The sequence below is a fragment of the Phyllobates terribilis genome, unplaced genomic scaffold (assembly GCF_046119375.1).
Source record: "Phyllobates terribilis strain yellow unplaced genomic scaffold, ASM4611937v1 Scaffold_7__3_contigs__length_470593459, whole genome shotgun sequence".
Taxonomy (NCBI): Eukaryota; Metazoa; Chordata; class Amphibia; order Anura; family Dendrobatidae; genus Phyllobates; species Phyllobates terribilis.
This window is the reverse complement of record NW_027362767.1, coordinates 454124865-454138785: the sequence shown is the minus strand read 5'-3', so window position 1 is coordinate 454138785 and position 13921 is coordinate 454124865. Positions and strand designations below refer to the sequence as shown.

Genomic DNA, 13921 nt, shown 5'->3' with positions numbered 1-13921 from the left:
GCTCGGGCCGAGCTCCGAGTATTTACAGCTGCTCGGTGATATGGTTGAATCGCTCCCGTGTGCACAATTTGCGACTGTTTGACAGTTTTATTACATGTGAGCAGTGTCTATTTCTTACACATTCCTCACATGTAATAAAGCTGTCAAACAGTTACAAATCATGCACACGGGAGCGATTCAACCACATCACCGAGCAGCTGTAAATACTCGGAGCTCGGCCCAAGCATACTCGGACAGAACATACTCGCTCAACACTAGTAGATACAACACATGGTGTTGTTAAGTATCCAGCAACTAGAGGGGTTAACAGGGGGGTGGCCAGGCCTGCCTCAGAGAGACTGAGTAGTGTCAGTTCTGAGCTGGAGAGCCAGCTTAAAGGGGTTGTCCACTACTTTAGATTACCCCCCATTGTATCCCCCCGGAGCCCCTAAGACTTTTTGCAAATACCTTGTGTTGCAGATACTGCCTGTGAGCGGCTCTATCACTGGCCGCTCACAGACATCACATGACCCCCGGGTGCATCCGGCTCTGACATCCGCTGATGTCACGACAAGTGCTGGCAGCAGCCGGGGGTCTTTGTCTTCCTGGTTCCACGGTGGATACCAGGCTGTAGACGGGGTTACCCCCCGCATCACACCTGGCATCCACAGCACGCTCTCCCTCTCCCCATTCATTGGGAAAGCGCGCGGTGGATGCTGGTTGTGACTCAGGGGGTAACTCCGCCCACAACCCAGTAGCCACCGTGGGGACCCCAGCGCTGAGTCACACCTCACTTGTCGTGACATCAGCGCGGGGTCACGTGATGCCTATGAGCGGCCATTGATAGCGACGCTCACAGGCATTATCTGCAACGGAAGGTATTTACAAAAAGTCTTAGGGGCCCCGGGGGGATACATTGGGGGAATAAAATAAAGTAGTGCACAACTTCTTTAAAGGATGCAGACCCGTTCACCAGGCTGATGATGGTTCTGGGACTCTCTCACTGCAATTGCTGCTTGGTTGCTAGTGGTATCTACAGGAGAAAGTAGTGGAGAAAGGAGTTAACTGTTGTCTAGCAGAAGTAAGGATCGAACACCACGTCTGAGGACTAGACTCATCCTTCCGTTCTAACCCCCCTCGTACCTCTCTGCATAGAAGTGTGCTGCTAAAGAGACTTGACCTGTGCTGTACTGTGCTACTAAGAAAGACTGTTTATTCATGTGCCTTTAAGAAGAAACTGTTTGTTACTGGAGCCTGTTGCTCAAGAGACTTAAATTGCACTGGCCGTGCGGCTTCATTAAATGCTACTGTTCAACTGTTCATGAGGATTCGTGTCAAGTGTGTCTGGGAGTCAATACCCCTGTGTGCCTGAGAGAAGCTGCAGCCTATGGTCGCCCTGAGTAACGGTTCCCCCAGGATCCTAAAGAATTCATGAAACAAGTCTCGCCCCTATCTGAACTTAGCGGTGTGCGTGTAACAGTAATCCGTAGCTTCTTGCTATCGTGTAGCAAAGTGGAAATGGCCATCCACAGCTGGATGTGTAGCAGCTCTATGGTATTTACACCTGCGATAGCCCCTCCCAAATGTCCAAGCAATGTATAGCAATGTCGCCTTAAAGGGGTTGTGCATTTAAGAACTTTGATAAAAAAACTGATCAGTATAGAATAAAATATAGAAGTGATCTTTATCTCACTGACATTGCACCGCTCACCTTCCAATGCTTTCTGCGTCTTCTATTGGTCCCTTCATCCTGGTCCTTCTCAGCACACAGACCACCGCAGTGACCACGATTCAGCCACTGATTGGCTGCAGATTGTCCCATGTGTCCGTGTGTAGACGTCCCAGAAGGAGGTAGAGACTGGTGGGAAATTGGACAGCAGCGGCGGAGGATAAGGGAGGTGATTAGCTCTAGTTTTATGCCATTTTGACCCATTAAAAATACAATGCAGCGTCCAACTACTCGGATGAAAAAAAACATCAACTTAGAAATGTTTGCTGCTAATAACAAACAATATAACAATAAAAAAATGTATACATGAATTCTGAAAATGTAAAATTGTTTGCATGTGTTTTATGATTCTGTCCAAAAATCTCTATTGTGTATTTGGAGCGTATCTGTCCCCCCCAGTATATACATGTGTTATAAATTCATGAATTTTCCTATGCAGAAGAAAATTACACCCCTAGAAAAAAAAAGTCTGGAATGGCAGATCATTAAGTCACTGAAATAACTCAAATACTATTCCCCTCCTGTGGTACCGGACCAGTCAGTCTCAATTTCACAATAGCAGCTACTGCTTTCCCATTTATTTCTGCCCTGCAAATTTAATAGTAAATATGAAGAAAGACGAAAATCTGGGGGAGAGCGGTCTGCAAAATGTAAGTGGATTGGAATCATAATTAATTTTTATAATTAAGTGCTTTTTTTTATATAAATATCTTGTATCTTTTTTTATTTAAAATTTATTGTATTCATTAGGGTTTCATTGATGGAACAATATTGTTTCAATGTCTCAACATTAGCAGAGGTGGATAACTTTTTTTTCTTTTTGCATTTGTAAAAGTTTTATTTTTATTTGATCATATTTTATTTATTTTTTTAAAGGGAGAAATCTCAAAACCCAGAAAAAGGCATTTCAAGAAATGTGCAATTCTGGCAATATCCGTCTGCTTACTTGTCATCGTATCACTCCTTGTGCTGCTATTTTTTATGAAAGATCTCTGGAAGCAAATGCCAGAAAAGGTAACAGATGATTTGTGGCGGCTGAGTGAAGGAATACAGGAGATTGCTGCTTATAGGGTGTGCTTATTTTTTATGCATCAGATTATTCATTTATTATTGTCGCTATTTGATAATATTGCATTACTACGTTTACTGCATGTACGTAATATGGGGGGTGTGAAATCTTTGGGGCTCTCTGGAATTTTTCACGTTGCATGCTGTAATGAATACCTTTCCTGGTGCCCTGCAGGAACACCACATTCTGCCACATGAAATGCTTATAGCTAATAGCAATTAGTAGTGATTCAGTAGATTTTCCAAAAAATAGCGCCACTCTTCTTTATGGGTTACATCTGGTATTGCAGCTCAGCTTCATTTGATGGAATGGGATTTAGCTGCTATACAACTTATATTCTGATGACATATGTGGCGCTGTTTTTGTCAGAAAGCAGACATAGTTTTCTAATTCTATACAATCTAGTTGCAACAATGGTGGAAATCTGCACCGCGAGTCAGAAATATATCACTGGAAATACAAACTGAAAATGATTTTTCTTTATATATATATGTATATATATCTATATATATATATATATCTATATCTATCTATGTCTATATATCTATCTATATATCTATATATATATATATATATATATATATTTCTTTCAATCATCAATTACAGAAGTCTATAAAACTTTCTTCTTGGAAGGGTTTCCAGTCGAACAGAGATACAATGTTTAGGGCACCAGTCCACCAATACTGGGTCTTCCTATGTGGCAGGAGGGACCGTTGGGCCCCTTGGCTCCATCGTTTGGGGACCTCTGCGATCTCCACACCCTATAGCTCGTCTTCAGCAGTTGCTGATGTGACACATGGATAAATAGACATAGTTTATTTTCTTGCTTTCTCCTCCTGAAACATTGAAACAATTACAAACCTGACATTTAAAATTCTCCAAACGTCTTGAGAAATGAAGAGAAGTTTAAACTGGTGAGAAATGTTCCAGTAAAATGACCCTGTAAAGTTTTATGGCTGAAATATCCTCTCCTAGTTGTGCAGGCAGTTCCCATTAGCTGCTGCCTCCAGTGTCATCAATGTCTTTACCAGACGCGTCCATTATCCTGCCAGGAGCTTGTGGAAAACTGAACGTGAAGTGCCACGTAAGTCAGCATACTCTACCTGTCCCCACCGCATGCACTAGATTCAGTAATGAGAAGCTAGTGTTATTGCACCCATTACAGAAAATATTAAATGCAGGATCACATTTTGTGCAATCACCCACTGAATGGAGCTGACCACAAGGGGGCGCACACTGAGCTAGTCACTTATGTGTAAATGTATGCAATCAGCTCCTGAGCTCCCTCTAGTGGTGGCAGGCAGTGACATGGGATTATACAAGCCTTATATTTGTAGCAGCTTTACAGTAGATCTGATAAAACCCTAAATTTAAATCACTGCTCCACAAATGGAAATGCTTTAATTGCTCATCTTCTTTCATTGTGATTTTTTTTGGAGGGAATAGCCCCATTCTGCTACAGGAATGATTAATATCTGCTGCATCCCAAATGTGACTTTCTTCAGCCGTCTATCGTTTGCTGATGAAAGATGAGAATAGATTTGCTGATTTAAGAATAAAAGTACTGAATTTGCCGCCAGTGAATAGAAACAATTGAGCCTGTAAAGACGGATGTGTAAGGAGCAGACTGACTTCTCTGGAGGATACAGATCTGAGATTTGCGCTTCTCCAAATTACCAACAAAGCAAGTTTTCTAAAATATTTCAGGTCATATCATTTTTTCACGCAGTCTTGCATTTTTTAGATCTTTTATCAGCTGTAAGAGATGAGATCTAACCATTACATAATGGTAGGATTTACTATGTAAGATATTGTCTTCTGACATATCCACATATTATAAGGTCTGCACTTACATCCACAGGGCAATGGTTGTCCTTATGGACTTGTAGCGGGTCTTACAGGCAATGAGACCTGAGGAACAAGAATGCAAATGAACTCTTCTCCAGAAGGAAGAAATCAATATTTGTAGCGCCACTTATATCTAGATATCATGCAGGTCAACATATGACCCTTTATATATATCTGCTGTCATTCTCCTGCAATGAGAGCTTTTATCTTATATAGTGTACAGCTTTTTTTTTCCATGGAGCCCAGCTACCAGACCCTGGCCATTGGTGCACATTAGTTACATTCTAGGAAATGAGTAAACTCATACAATCCCAGTCGGGGATTCACAGGAGAATCTCTTTTGTGATTTACCACAGGAGAGTCAAAATGTGTTTCCCTAGTAAATTACTGCAAAGAGTTCCGATACCAGTGACTGCAGCTTTAGGCTTTTCTATTTTTCCACATTATGTACCTAAACTTCATGGGTGCCAATAACGATGAGCAGGACTGTATTGAGATGATTTCGTGATTCCTGCATTGAGCCGGGGGGTTGGACACTAGGACCCCGGAGGTCCCCTCCAACTCGAACATTCTAGGATTCTAGGATTCTATGATCTTTTCCGTTCTCAAGAACAGAGTGATTTTTAGTTTATTTACTGCTCGTTACTTAGGTTATCGGCGATCTCAGCTGTCTATCAGCAGTGACTGAATATGTCCAGTGCTTACAAGCTCTTTCCTATAGATATTGCAAGTGCTGCTCTGGGGCTGTGCTCACTGCAAGCTTCTGATCCGGTCAGCTTTAATGTGATTCTGCTCCTTCAATGCTGCAGAAGCAAAGTTGTCTTTGTTTGCAGTGTTATAAAGTGCTGATTTCTAGACGGCAGAACGAGGATGCCGCTGGTCCGAACTGTCTCTCAAACAGCAGCACACCGCCCCTTGGCAAGCAGGGAGCTGGGAGGCAGAGGAGCAGGGAGCTCCTGGAGACACCTTGAGAAATGCATTTAAAGAGCCTTGAAACAGGACTAGGACAGCAGGCAGACCGGAGACGATCATCTGTAGACATCTGTTTGGAGCTCTGGAGTCCTTGCTCCTTGTGAGAAGAGAGCAGGGTATTTGCTTTCTCAGCGAGAGGCCATTAATGCAGATCATGAAAATCCATTAAATTGTGATGGGACATTTTAAATGCTCCTTGGAGAACAAAAAGTATATAAATGAGCTCTCACCCAGAAGGACGAGATCTGTACCTCCAGTGCTAATAGGTCCGATGTTGACTTACAGGGCAGCTACCTGGTGGCTCTCCTCTTCCATCCTACCAACACAATATTCAGCGAGCTCACGGCTGGCACCTAATCAGGTCTTCAAGCCAAATTACAAACTCAGCTCATAATAACATCCACAATCGTGGCCTTATTTTACAGTGCGACATATGCACCTCTTTTTGCTCTGCCCTTGTATGTGGGGGTCCACCTTTTCTGCAGAGCCGGTGCCAGGTGGGGTGTAGACAGAAATACACTGCCAATATGAAATCCAACGTTTGCAAGGAAGACCTTAGAGCCTGAAACATTTGTGGGTTCGTCTTTGTGCCAAATATTTCTCCAAATGTTCAGCTCGGTTGCTTTCAGTCTCTTAATTCTGCATTTAATACAAATACTTGCGGCTGAAGTTACTGGCTTGGCAGAAGTTGTATTACACAGATACCAAAGTGTCTAGACTGCTAAAGGAATAACCGTCTTCCTGCTGCTTGGTTGCAGGGCTGGCATTCTCTGGGCACAGGGTGGGTATAACTGAAGGAATCTCCAGGATTAGAAATATGAACCATTGTTTTTTGTCCCTATGAACAGCGCCACTCTGGTGTATGGGACATGTATGATGCTGCAGCCAAGCCAGGGTGTGCCACAATACCAGACACAAAGTGCCGCAATACCAGACACAGACTGAGGGCAGACGTGGAGCCGTTTCTGCAACAACAAAAAAAAAGACTTTTTCTAATCTTGGCATCTCCTTGAATGCACCTGTAAAAATAATTGTCACGTGCTGATCGGACTAGAGGACCAAAATGGGAACGGTGGGTAAAGATGCTAGAAGACACAGAGGGTGGAAGGGACAAAGTGTGGAGGGTGCATAGGGTGGAGGGCACAAAGTGTGGAGGGTGCATAGGGCGATGGGCACAGAGGGTGGAGGAGACAGAGTGTGGAGGGTGCATAGGGTGGAGGACACAAAGGGTGGAGGGCACATAAGGTGGAGGGCACATAGGGTGGAGGGCACATAGGGTGGAGGGCACATAAAGTGGAGGGCACATAGGGTGGAGGGCACATAGGGTGATGGGCACATACGGTGGAGGCCACATAAGATGGAAGGCACAAAGTGTGGAGGGCACATAGGGTGGAAGGCACATGGGGTGGAGGGCACATAGGGTGGAGGGCACAAAGTGTGGAGGGCACATAGGGTGGAAGGCACATAGGGTGGAGGGCACATAGGGTGGAGGGGATATAGTGTGGAGGGCACATAGGATGGAGGGCACATAGGGTGGAGGGCACAAAGGGTGGAGGGCATAGAGTATGGAGGGCACATAGGGTGGAGGGCACATAGGGTGGAGGGCACATAGGGTGATGGGCACAAAGGGTGGAGGGCACATAGGGTGATGGGCACATAGGGTGGAGGGCACATAGGGTGGAGGGCACATAGGGTGATGGGCACAGAGGGTGGAAGGCACAGAGTGTGGAGGGCACAAAGTGTGGAGGGCACATAGGGTGGAGGGCACAAAGGGTGATGGGCACAGAGGGTGGAAGGCACAGAGTGTAGAGGGCACAAAGTGTGGAGGGCACATAGGGTGGAGGGCACATAGGGTGATTGGCACAGAGGGTGGAAGGCACATAGGGTGGAGGGCACAGAGTATGGAGGGCACATAGTATGAAGGGCACGTAGTATGACGGGTGCAAAGTGTGGAGGGCACATAGGGTGGAGGGCACAGCGTATGGAGGGCACATAGTATGAAGGGAACATAGGGTGGAGGGCACATAGTGTGGAGGGCACATATGGTGATGGGCACATAGGGTGGGGGCACAGGGCGTGGAGGGCACATAGGGTGGAGGGCAAAGAGTATGGAGGGCACATAGGGTGAAGGGCACATAGGATGGAGGGTAAATAGGATGGAGGGCACATAAGATGGAAGGCACATAGAGTGATGGGCACAGAGTATGGAGGACACATTGGGTGGAGGGCACATTGGGTGGAGGGCAAATAGGATGGAGGGTACATAGGGTGGAGGGAACAGAGGGTGGAGGGCACAGACGACAGAGGTCATAGAGGGTGGAGGGAACAGAGGGTGGGGGGCACAGAGGGCAGAGGTCATAGAGGGTGGTGGGACAGAGGATTAACTACACATAGATGGTGGGCACAGAGTGTGGTGGAAACAAGATTGCAGGCACAACGAATGGAGGAAACAGAGTGTGTAGGATACAATGGGTGGAGGAAGGTACAGAGGATGGAGGACTAGTGGCGGCTCTGGAAGCGGTGAGCAAAACAATGTCCTATTATCTACATACTAGATGGTGGCCCGATTCTAACGCATCGGGTATTCTAGAATATGTATGCGGCCGACCGGGCGCAATCAGCAGAGCGGTGTTTAAATTTGGCTCTAAAATCGCTGATTGGTCGCGGCCACGACCAATCAGCGAACAGTATTACTGAGGACCGGGCCGTCCCTCCCTTCACACTTGCCGCATGGAGGTGAGCGGCGCCGCCTGTCGGGGTACTTGTGCTGCCAGCAGCGGGGAGATGAGCGGCTAGCGCCGGTCATCTCCCCGCTGCATCGCCGCTGACCTCCGTCCTGCAGATGAGCCGCTAACGGCCGCCATCTTTTTCTCAAATCCCGCGTCGCTGATTGGCCGCGGCCGGACCAATCAGCGATGCGGGATTTCCTGGACAGACAGACAGACAGACAGAAAGACAGACAGACGTGATAAGACGATTATATTTATAGACTAGATGGTGGTCCGATTCTAACGCATCAGGTATTCTAGACCGGGCGCAAGCAGCAGAACGGTGTTTACATTTGGCGCCAAAATCACTGATTGGTCGAGGCCAGCAACCGCGACCAATCAGCAAAGTGGTGTTAAAATTTGGCGCCTATATCACAGATTGGTCACGGCTGGCGGTCGCGACTAATCAGCAGAGCGGGGTTTAAATTTGGCGCCAATAATGGTGATTGGTCACGGGCCAGCGAACGCGACCCATCAGCAGAGCGGGGTTTAAATTTGGCGGCAATAATGCTGATTGTTTGCGGCCGGCGGTCGAGACCAATCAGCAGAGCGGTGTTTAAATTTGTCGCCAATAATGCTGGTTATTCGTGACCGGTAACCCCGACCAATGAGCAGAGCAGTGTTTAAATATGGCGCCAATATCGCTGATTGGTCGCGGCCGGCCACCGCGACCAATCAGCGAGGGGGATTTAAATTTGGCGCCAATATCGCTGATTGGTCACGGCCTGTGGTTGCGACTAATCAGTAGAGCGAGGTTTACATTTGGCGCCAAAATCGCTGATTGTTCGCGGCCGCCGACCACGACCAATCAACAGAGCGTTGTTTAAATTTGGCGCCAATCTCGCTGATTGGTCGCGGCTGGCGTCCACGACCAATCAGCAGAGCGTTGTTTACATTTGGCACCAAAATTGCTGATTGGTCGCGGCTGGTGGTAGCGACCAATCAGCAGAGCGGTGTTTCAATTTGCCACCAAAATCGCTGATTGGTCGGAGCCGGCCACCGCGACCAATCAGCAGAGCGGGGTTTAAATTTGCCGCCCATATCGATGATTGGTCGGGGCTGGCGGCCGCAACCAATCAGCGTCGTATTAGTGAAGACCGGGGAGCGGCGCTGCCTGTGCGGGTACTTCCGCTGCGAGCAGCTGGGAGATGAGCGGCTGCTCGCAGCAGAAGCATACCGACCGGCGGCACCGCTCCTCGGTCCTCCGTTCACACTTGCCGTCGGGAGATCATAGCGCTGTTTAAATTAGGCACCAATCTCGCTGATTGGTCGCGGTCGGCTGGTGGCCGCAACCAATCAGCAGAGCGTTGTTTAAATTTGGCGCCAATCTCGCTGATTGGTCGCGGCTGCCGTCCGTGACCAATCAGCAGAGCGTTGTTTAAATTTGGCGCCAAGATCGGTGATTGGTCGCGGGCGCTATTTAAATGTGGCGCCCAAATCGGTGATTGGTCGCAGGCAGCAGCCGCGACCAATCAGCAGAGCGTTGTTTAACTTTAGCGCCAAGATCACTGATTGGTCGCGGGCGGAGAGCGCGACCAATCTGCAAATCGTATTGGTGAGGACCGGGGAGCGCCGCTGCCTGTGCGGATAATTCCGCTGCGAGAAGCCGGGACATGAGCGACTGCTCGCAGCACAAGTATCCCGACCCGCAGCGCCGCTCCCCGGTCCTCCCTTGACACGCTAGCCGCTGATGTCCCCACAGTATCCGCATGGTGTTACAAAGGTCCGGACATTTGTGTTAAAAATCGCTGATTGGTCGCAGGCGCTGCCCGCGACCAATCACCGATTTAGGCGCCAAATTTAAATATCGGCCGCGACCAATCACCGATTTTGGCGCCACATTTAAATAGCGTCCACGACCAATCAGCACAGCGGTGTTTAAATTTGCCGCCCATATCGATGATTGGTCGGGGCAGGACCTTTGTAACACCATGCGGATACTGTGGGGAGATCAGCGGCTAGGGTGTCGAGGGAGGACCGGGGAGCGGCGCTGCGGGTCGGGATACTTCTGCTGCGAGCAGTCGCTCATGTCCCGGGTTCTCGCAGCGGAAGTATCCGCACAGGCAGCGCTGCTGACATCCATTCGGCTAGGGTGTGAAGGGAGGACCGGGGAGCGGCGCTGACATCCAATTGGTCGCGGCCGCTATTTAAATGTTGCGCCCAAATTGGTGATTGGTCGCGGTCTTGGCCCGCGACCAATCACTGATCTTGCCACAAAAGTTAAACACTACTGTACTGATTGGTCGCAGACGCTGCCCGCGACCAATCATCGATTTTGGCGCCAAATTTAAATATCGGCCGCGACCAATCACCGATCTTGGCTCCACATTTAAACACCGCTGTGCTGATTGGTCGCGGACGCTATTTAAATGTGGCGCCAAAATCGGTGATTGGTCGCGCCCGGCGTCGGCGACCAATCAGCACAGCGGTGTTTAAATGTGGAGCCAAGATTGGTGATTGGTCGCGGCCGATATTTAAATGTGGCGCCCAAATCGGTGATTGGTTGCGGGCAGCGTCCGCGACCAATCAGCACAGCGGTGTTTAACTTTTGCGGTAAGATCAGTGATTGGTCGGGTCCGAAGACCGCGACCAATCATCGAATCGTCTTGGTGAGGACCGGGGAGCGGCACTGCCTGTGCGAGTACTTCTGCTGCGAGAACCCAGGACATGAGCGGGCGCTCGCAGCAGAAGTATCCGGACCCGCAGCGCTGCTCCCCGGTCCTCCCTTCTGCATGGAGGTCAGTGACGCCGGCGGTCCTTCCGCTGCTACCGGCCGGGAGATGAGCGCCTCGGGCCGCTCATCTCCCGGCTGCATCTCCGTCCCGCAGATGGGTCCGGCGGTCGAGGTCCTTCTGCTGGTACCGGCCGGGGGATGAGCGCCTCGCGCCGGTCATCTCCCGGCTGCTTCGCCGCTGAGCTCCGTCCCGCAGATGAGCCGCTAACGGCCGCCATCTTTTTTCAGAAATCCCGAAGCGCTGATTGGTTGCTGCCGGACCAATGAGCGACGCGGGATTTCCAGGACAGACAGACAGAAAGACAGACAGACAGACAGACAGACGGGATAAGACAATTATATATATAGATTTCCAGGACAGACAGACAGAAAGACAGACAGACAGATGGGATAAGACGATTATATATATATATAGATACTGTATATATCTGTTCCTCTGCACTAACATCTGCTGTCATGTGCAGCATTTACCAGAGTGTGATAATATTTTCCCAATAATTGCAGTTATTTTATCAGAGCAGAATCAGCAGTTGCAGAAGATCTGATTTTGCCATTTTATACTTTTGTTTGTACTTTATGAATTGTTTTAAGGCGGCTTTTAAAGAAAGCGAAATGTCTGTAAATCCTCACTGTGCACATACACAATGATGGGCAGCACTGTGCAAGTGTACGAAAGGGAAAAGCTGCCAATCACTCTGTGCTGGTAAAGGAAGCGAGACGAGCGTCTTCTAAGGATATCTAACCATATCGAAAACTGTTACCTCTGCTACACCATCAAATGTAATCTGTACTACACCCGATGCAGTAATCTACACTACACCCGACACACTGATCTACACTACACCCGACACACTGATCTACACTACACCCGACACACTGATCTACACTACACCCGACACACTGATCTACACTACACCCGACACACTGATCTACACTACACCCGACACACTGATCTACACTACACCCGACACACTGATCTACACTACACCCGACACACTGATCTACACTACACCTGACACACTGATCTACACTACACCCGACACACTGATCTACACTACACCCGACACACTGATCTACACTACACCCGACACACTGATCTACACTACACCCGACACACTGATCTACACTACACCCGACACACTGATCTACACTACACCCGACACACTGATCTACACTACACCCGACACACTGATCTACACTACACCTGACACACTGATCTACACTACACCCGACACGCTGATCTACACTACACCCGACACACTGATCTACACTACACCCGACACGCTGATCTACACTACACCCGACACACTGATCTACACTACACCCGACACACTGATCTACACTACACCTGACACACTGATCTACACTACACCCGACACGCTGATCTACACTACACCCGACACACTGATCTACACTACACCCGACACGCTGATCTACACTACACCCGACACACTGATCTACACTACACCCGACACACTGATCTACACTACACCCGACACACTGATCTACACTACACCCGACACACTGATCTACACTACACCTGACACACTGATCTACACTACACCTGACACACTGATCTACACTACACCCGACACACTGATCTACACTACACCCAACACACTGATCTACACTACACCTGAGACACTGATCTACACTACACCCGACACACTGATCTACACTACACCCGACACACTGATCTACACTACACCCGACACACTGATCTACACTACACCCGACACACTGATCTACACTACACCCGACACACTGATCTACACTACACCCGACACACTGATCTACACTACACCCGACACACTGATCTACACTACACCTGACACACTGATCTACACTACACCCGACACACTGATCTACACTACACCCGACACACTGATCTACACTACACCCGACACACTGATCTACACTACACCCGACACACTGATCTACACTACACCCGACACACTGATCTACACTACACCCGACACACTGATCTACACTACACCCGACACACTGATCTACACTACACCCGACACACTGATCTACACTACACCCGACACACTGATCTACACTACACCCGACACACTGATCTACACTACACCCGACACACTGATCTACACTACACCCGACACACTGATCTACACTACACCTGACACACTGATCTACACTACACCCGACACACTGATCTACACTACACCCGACACACTGATCTACACTACACCTGACACACTGATCTACACTACACCCGACACGCTGATCTACACTACACCCGACACACTGATCTACACTACACCCGACACGCTGATCTACACTACACCCGACACACTGATCTACACTACACCTGACACACTGATCTACACTACACCTGACACACTGATCTACACTACACCCGACACGCTGATCTACACTACACCCGACACACTGATCTACACTACACCCGACACGCTGATCTACACTACACCCGACACACTGATCTACACTACACCCGACACACTGATCTACACTACACCCGACACACTGATCTACACTACACCTGACACACTGATCTACACTACACCTGACACACTGATCTACACTACACCCAACACACTGATCTACACTACACCTGAGACACTGATCTACACTACACCCGAGACACTGATCTACACTACACCCGAGACACTGATCTACACTACACCCGACACACTGATCTACACTACACCCGACACACAGATCTACACTACACCCGACACACTGATCTACACTACACCCGACACAATGATCTACACTACACCCGACACACTGATCTACGCTACACCCGACACGCTGATCTACACTACACCCGACACAAT

At 48.6% G+C, this 13921-nt stretch overlaps 1 protein-coding gene across 2 annotated transcripts in view; it reads left to right on the top strand.

Moving 5' to 3' along the window:
• Positions 1 to 2195: 2195 nt before the first annotated feature.
• The window catches only part of TNMD (tenomodulin), a 290200-nt gene continuing 278474 nt past the window's right edge, over positions 2196 to 13921 (top strand). The window contains exons 1-2 of one of the 2 annotated variants that reach the window (XM_073642193.1): positions 2196 to 2358; positions 2585 to 2779. In XM_073642193.1, the coding sequence (XP_073498294.1) occupies positions 2317 to 2358; positions 2585 to 2779 (237 nt within the window). In that variant the 5' untranslated portion in view covers positions 2196 to 2316. The remainder of the gene's footprint in view (positions 2359 to 2584; positions 2780 to 13921) is intronic. The other variant, XM_073642194.1, reaches the window with a different exon arrangement.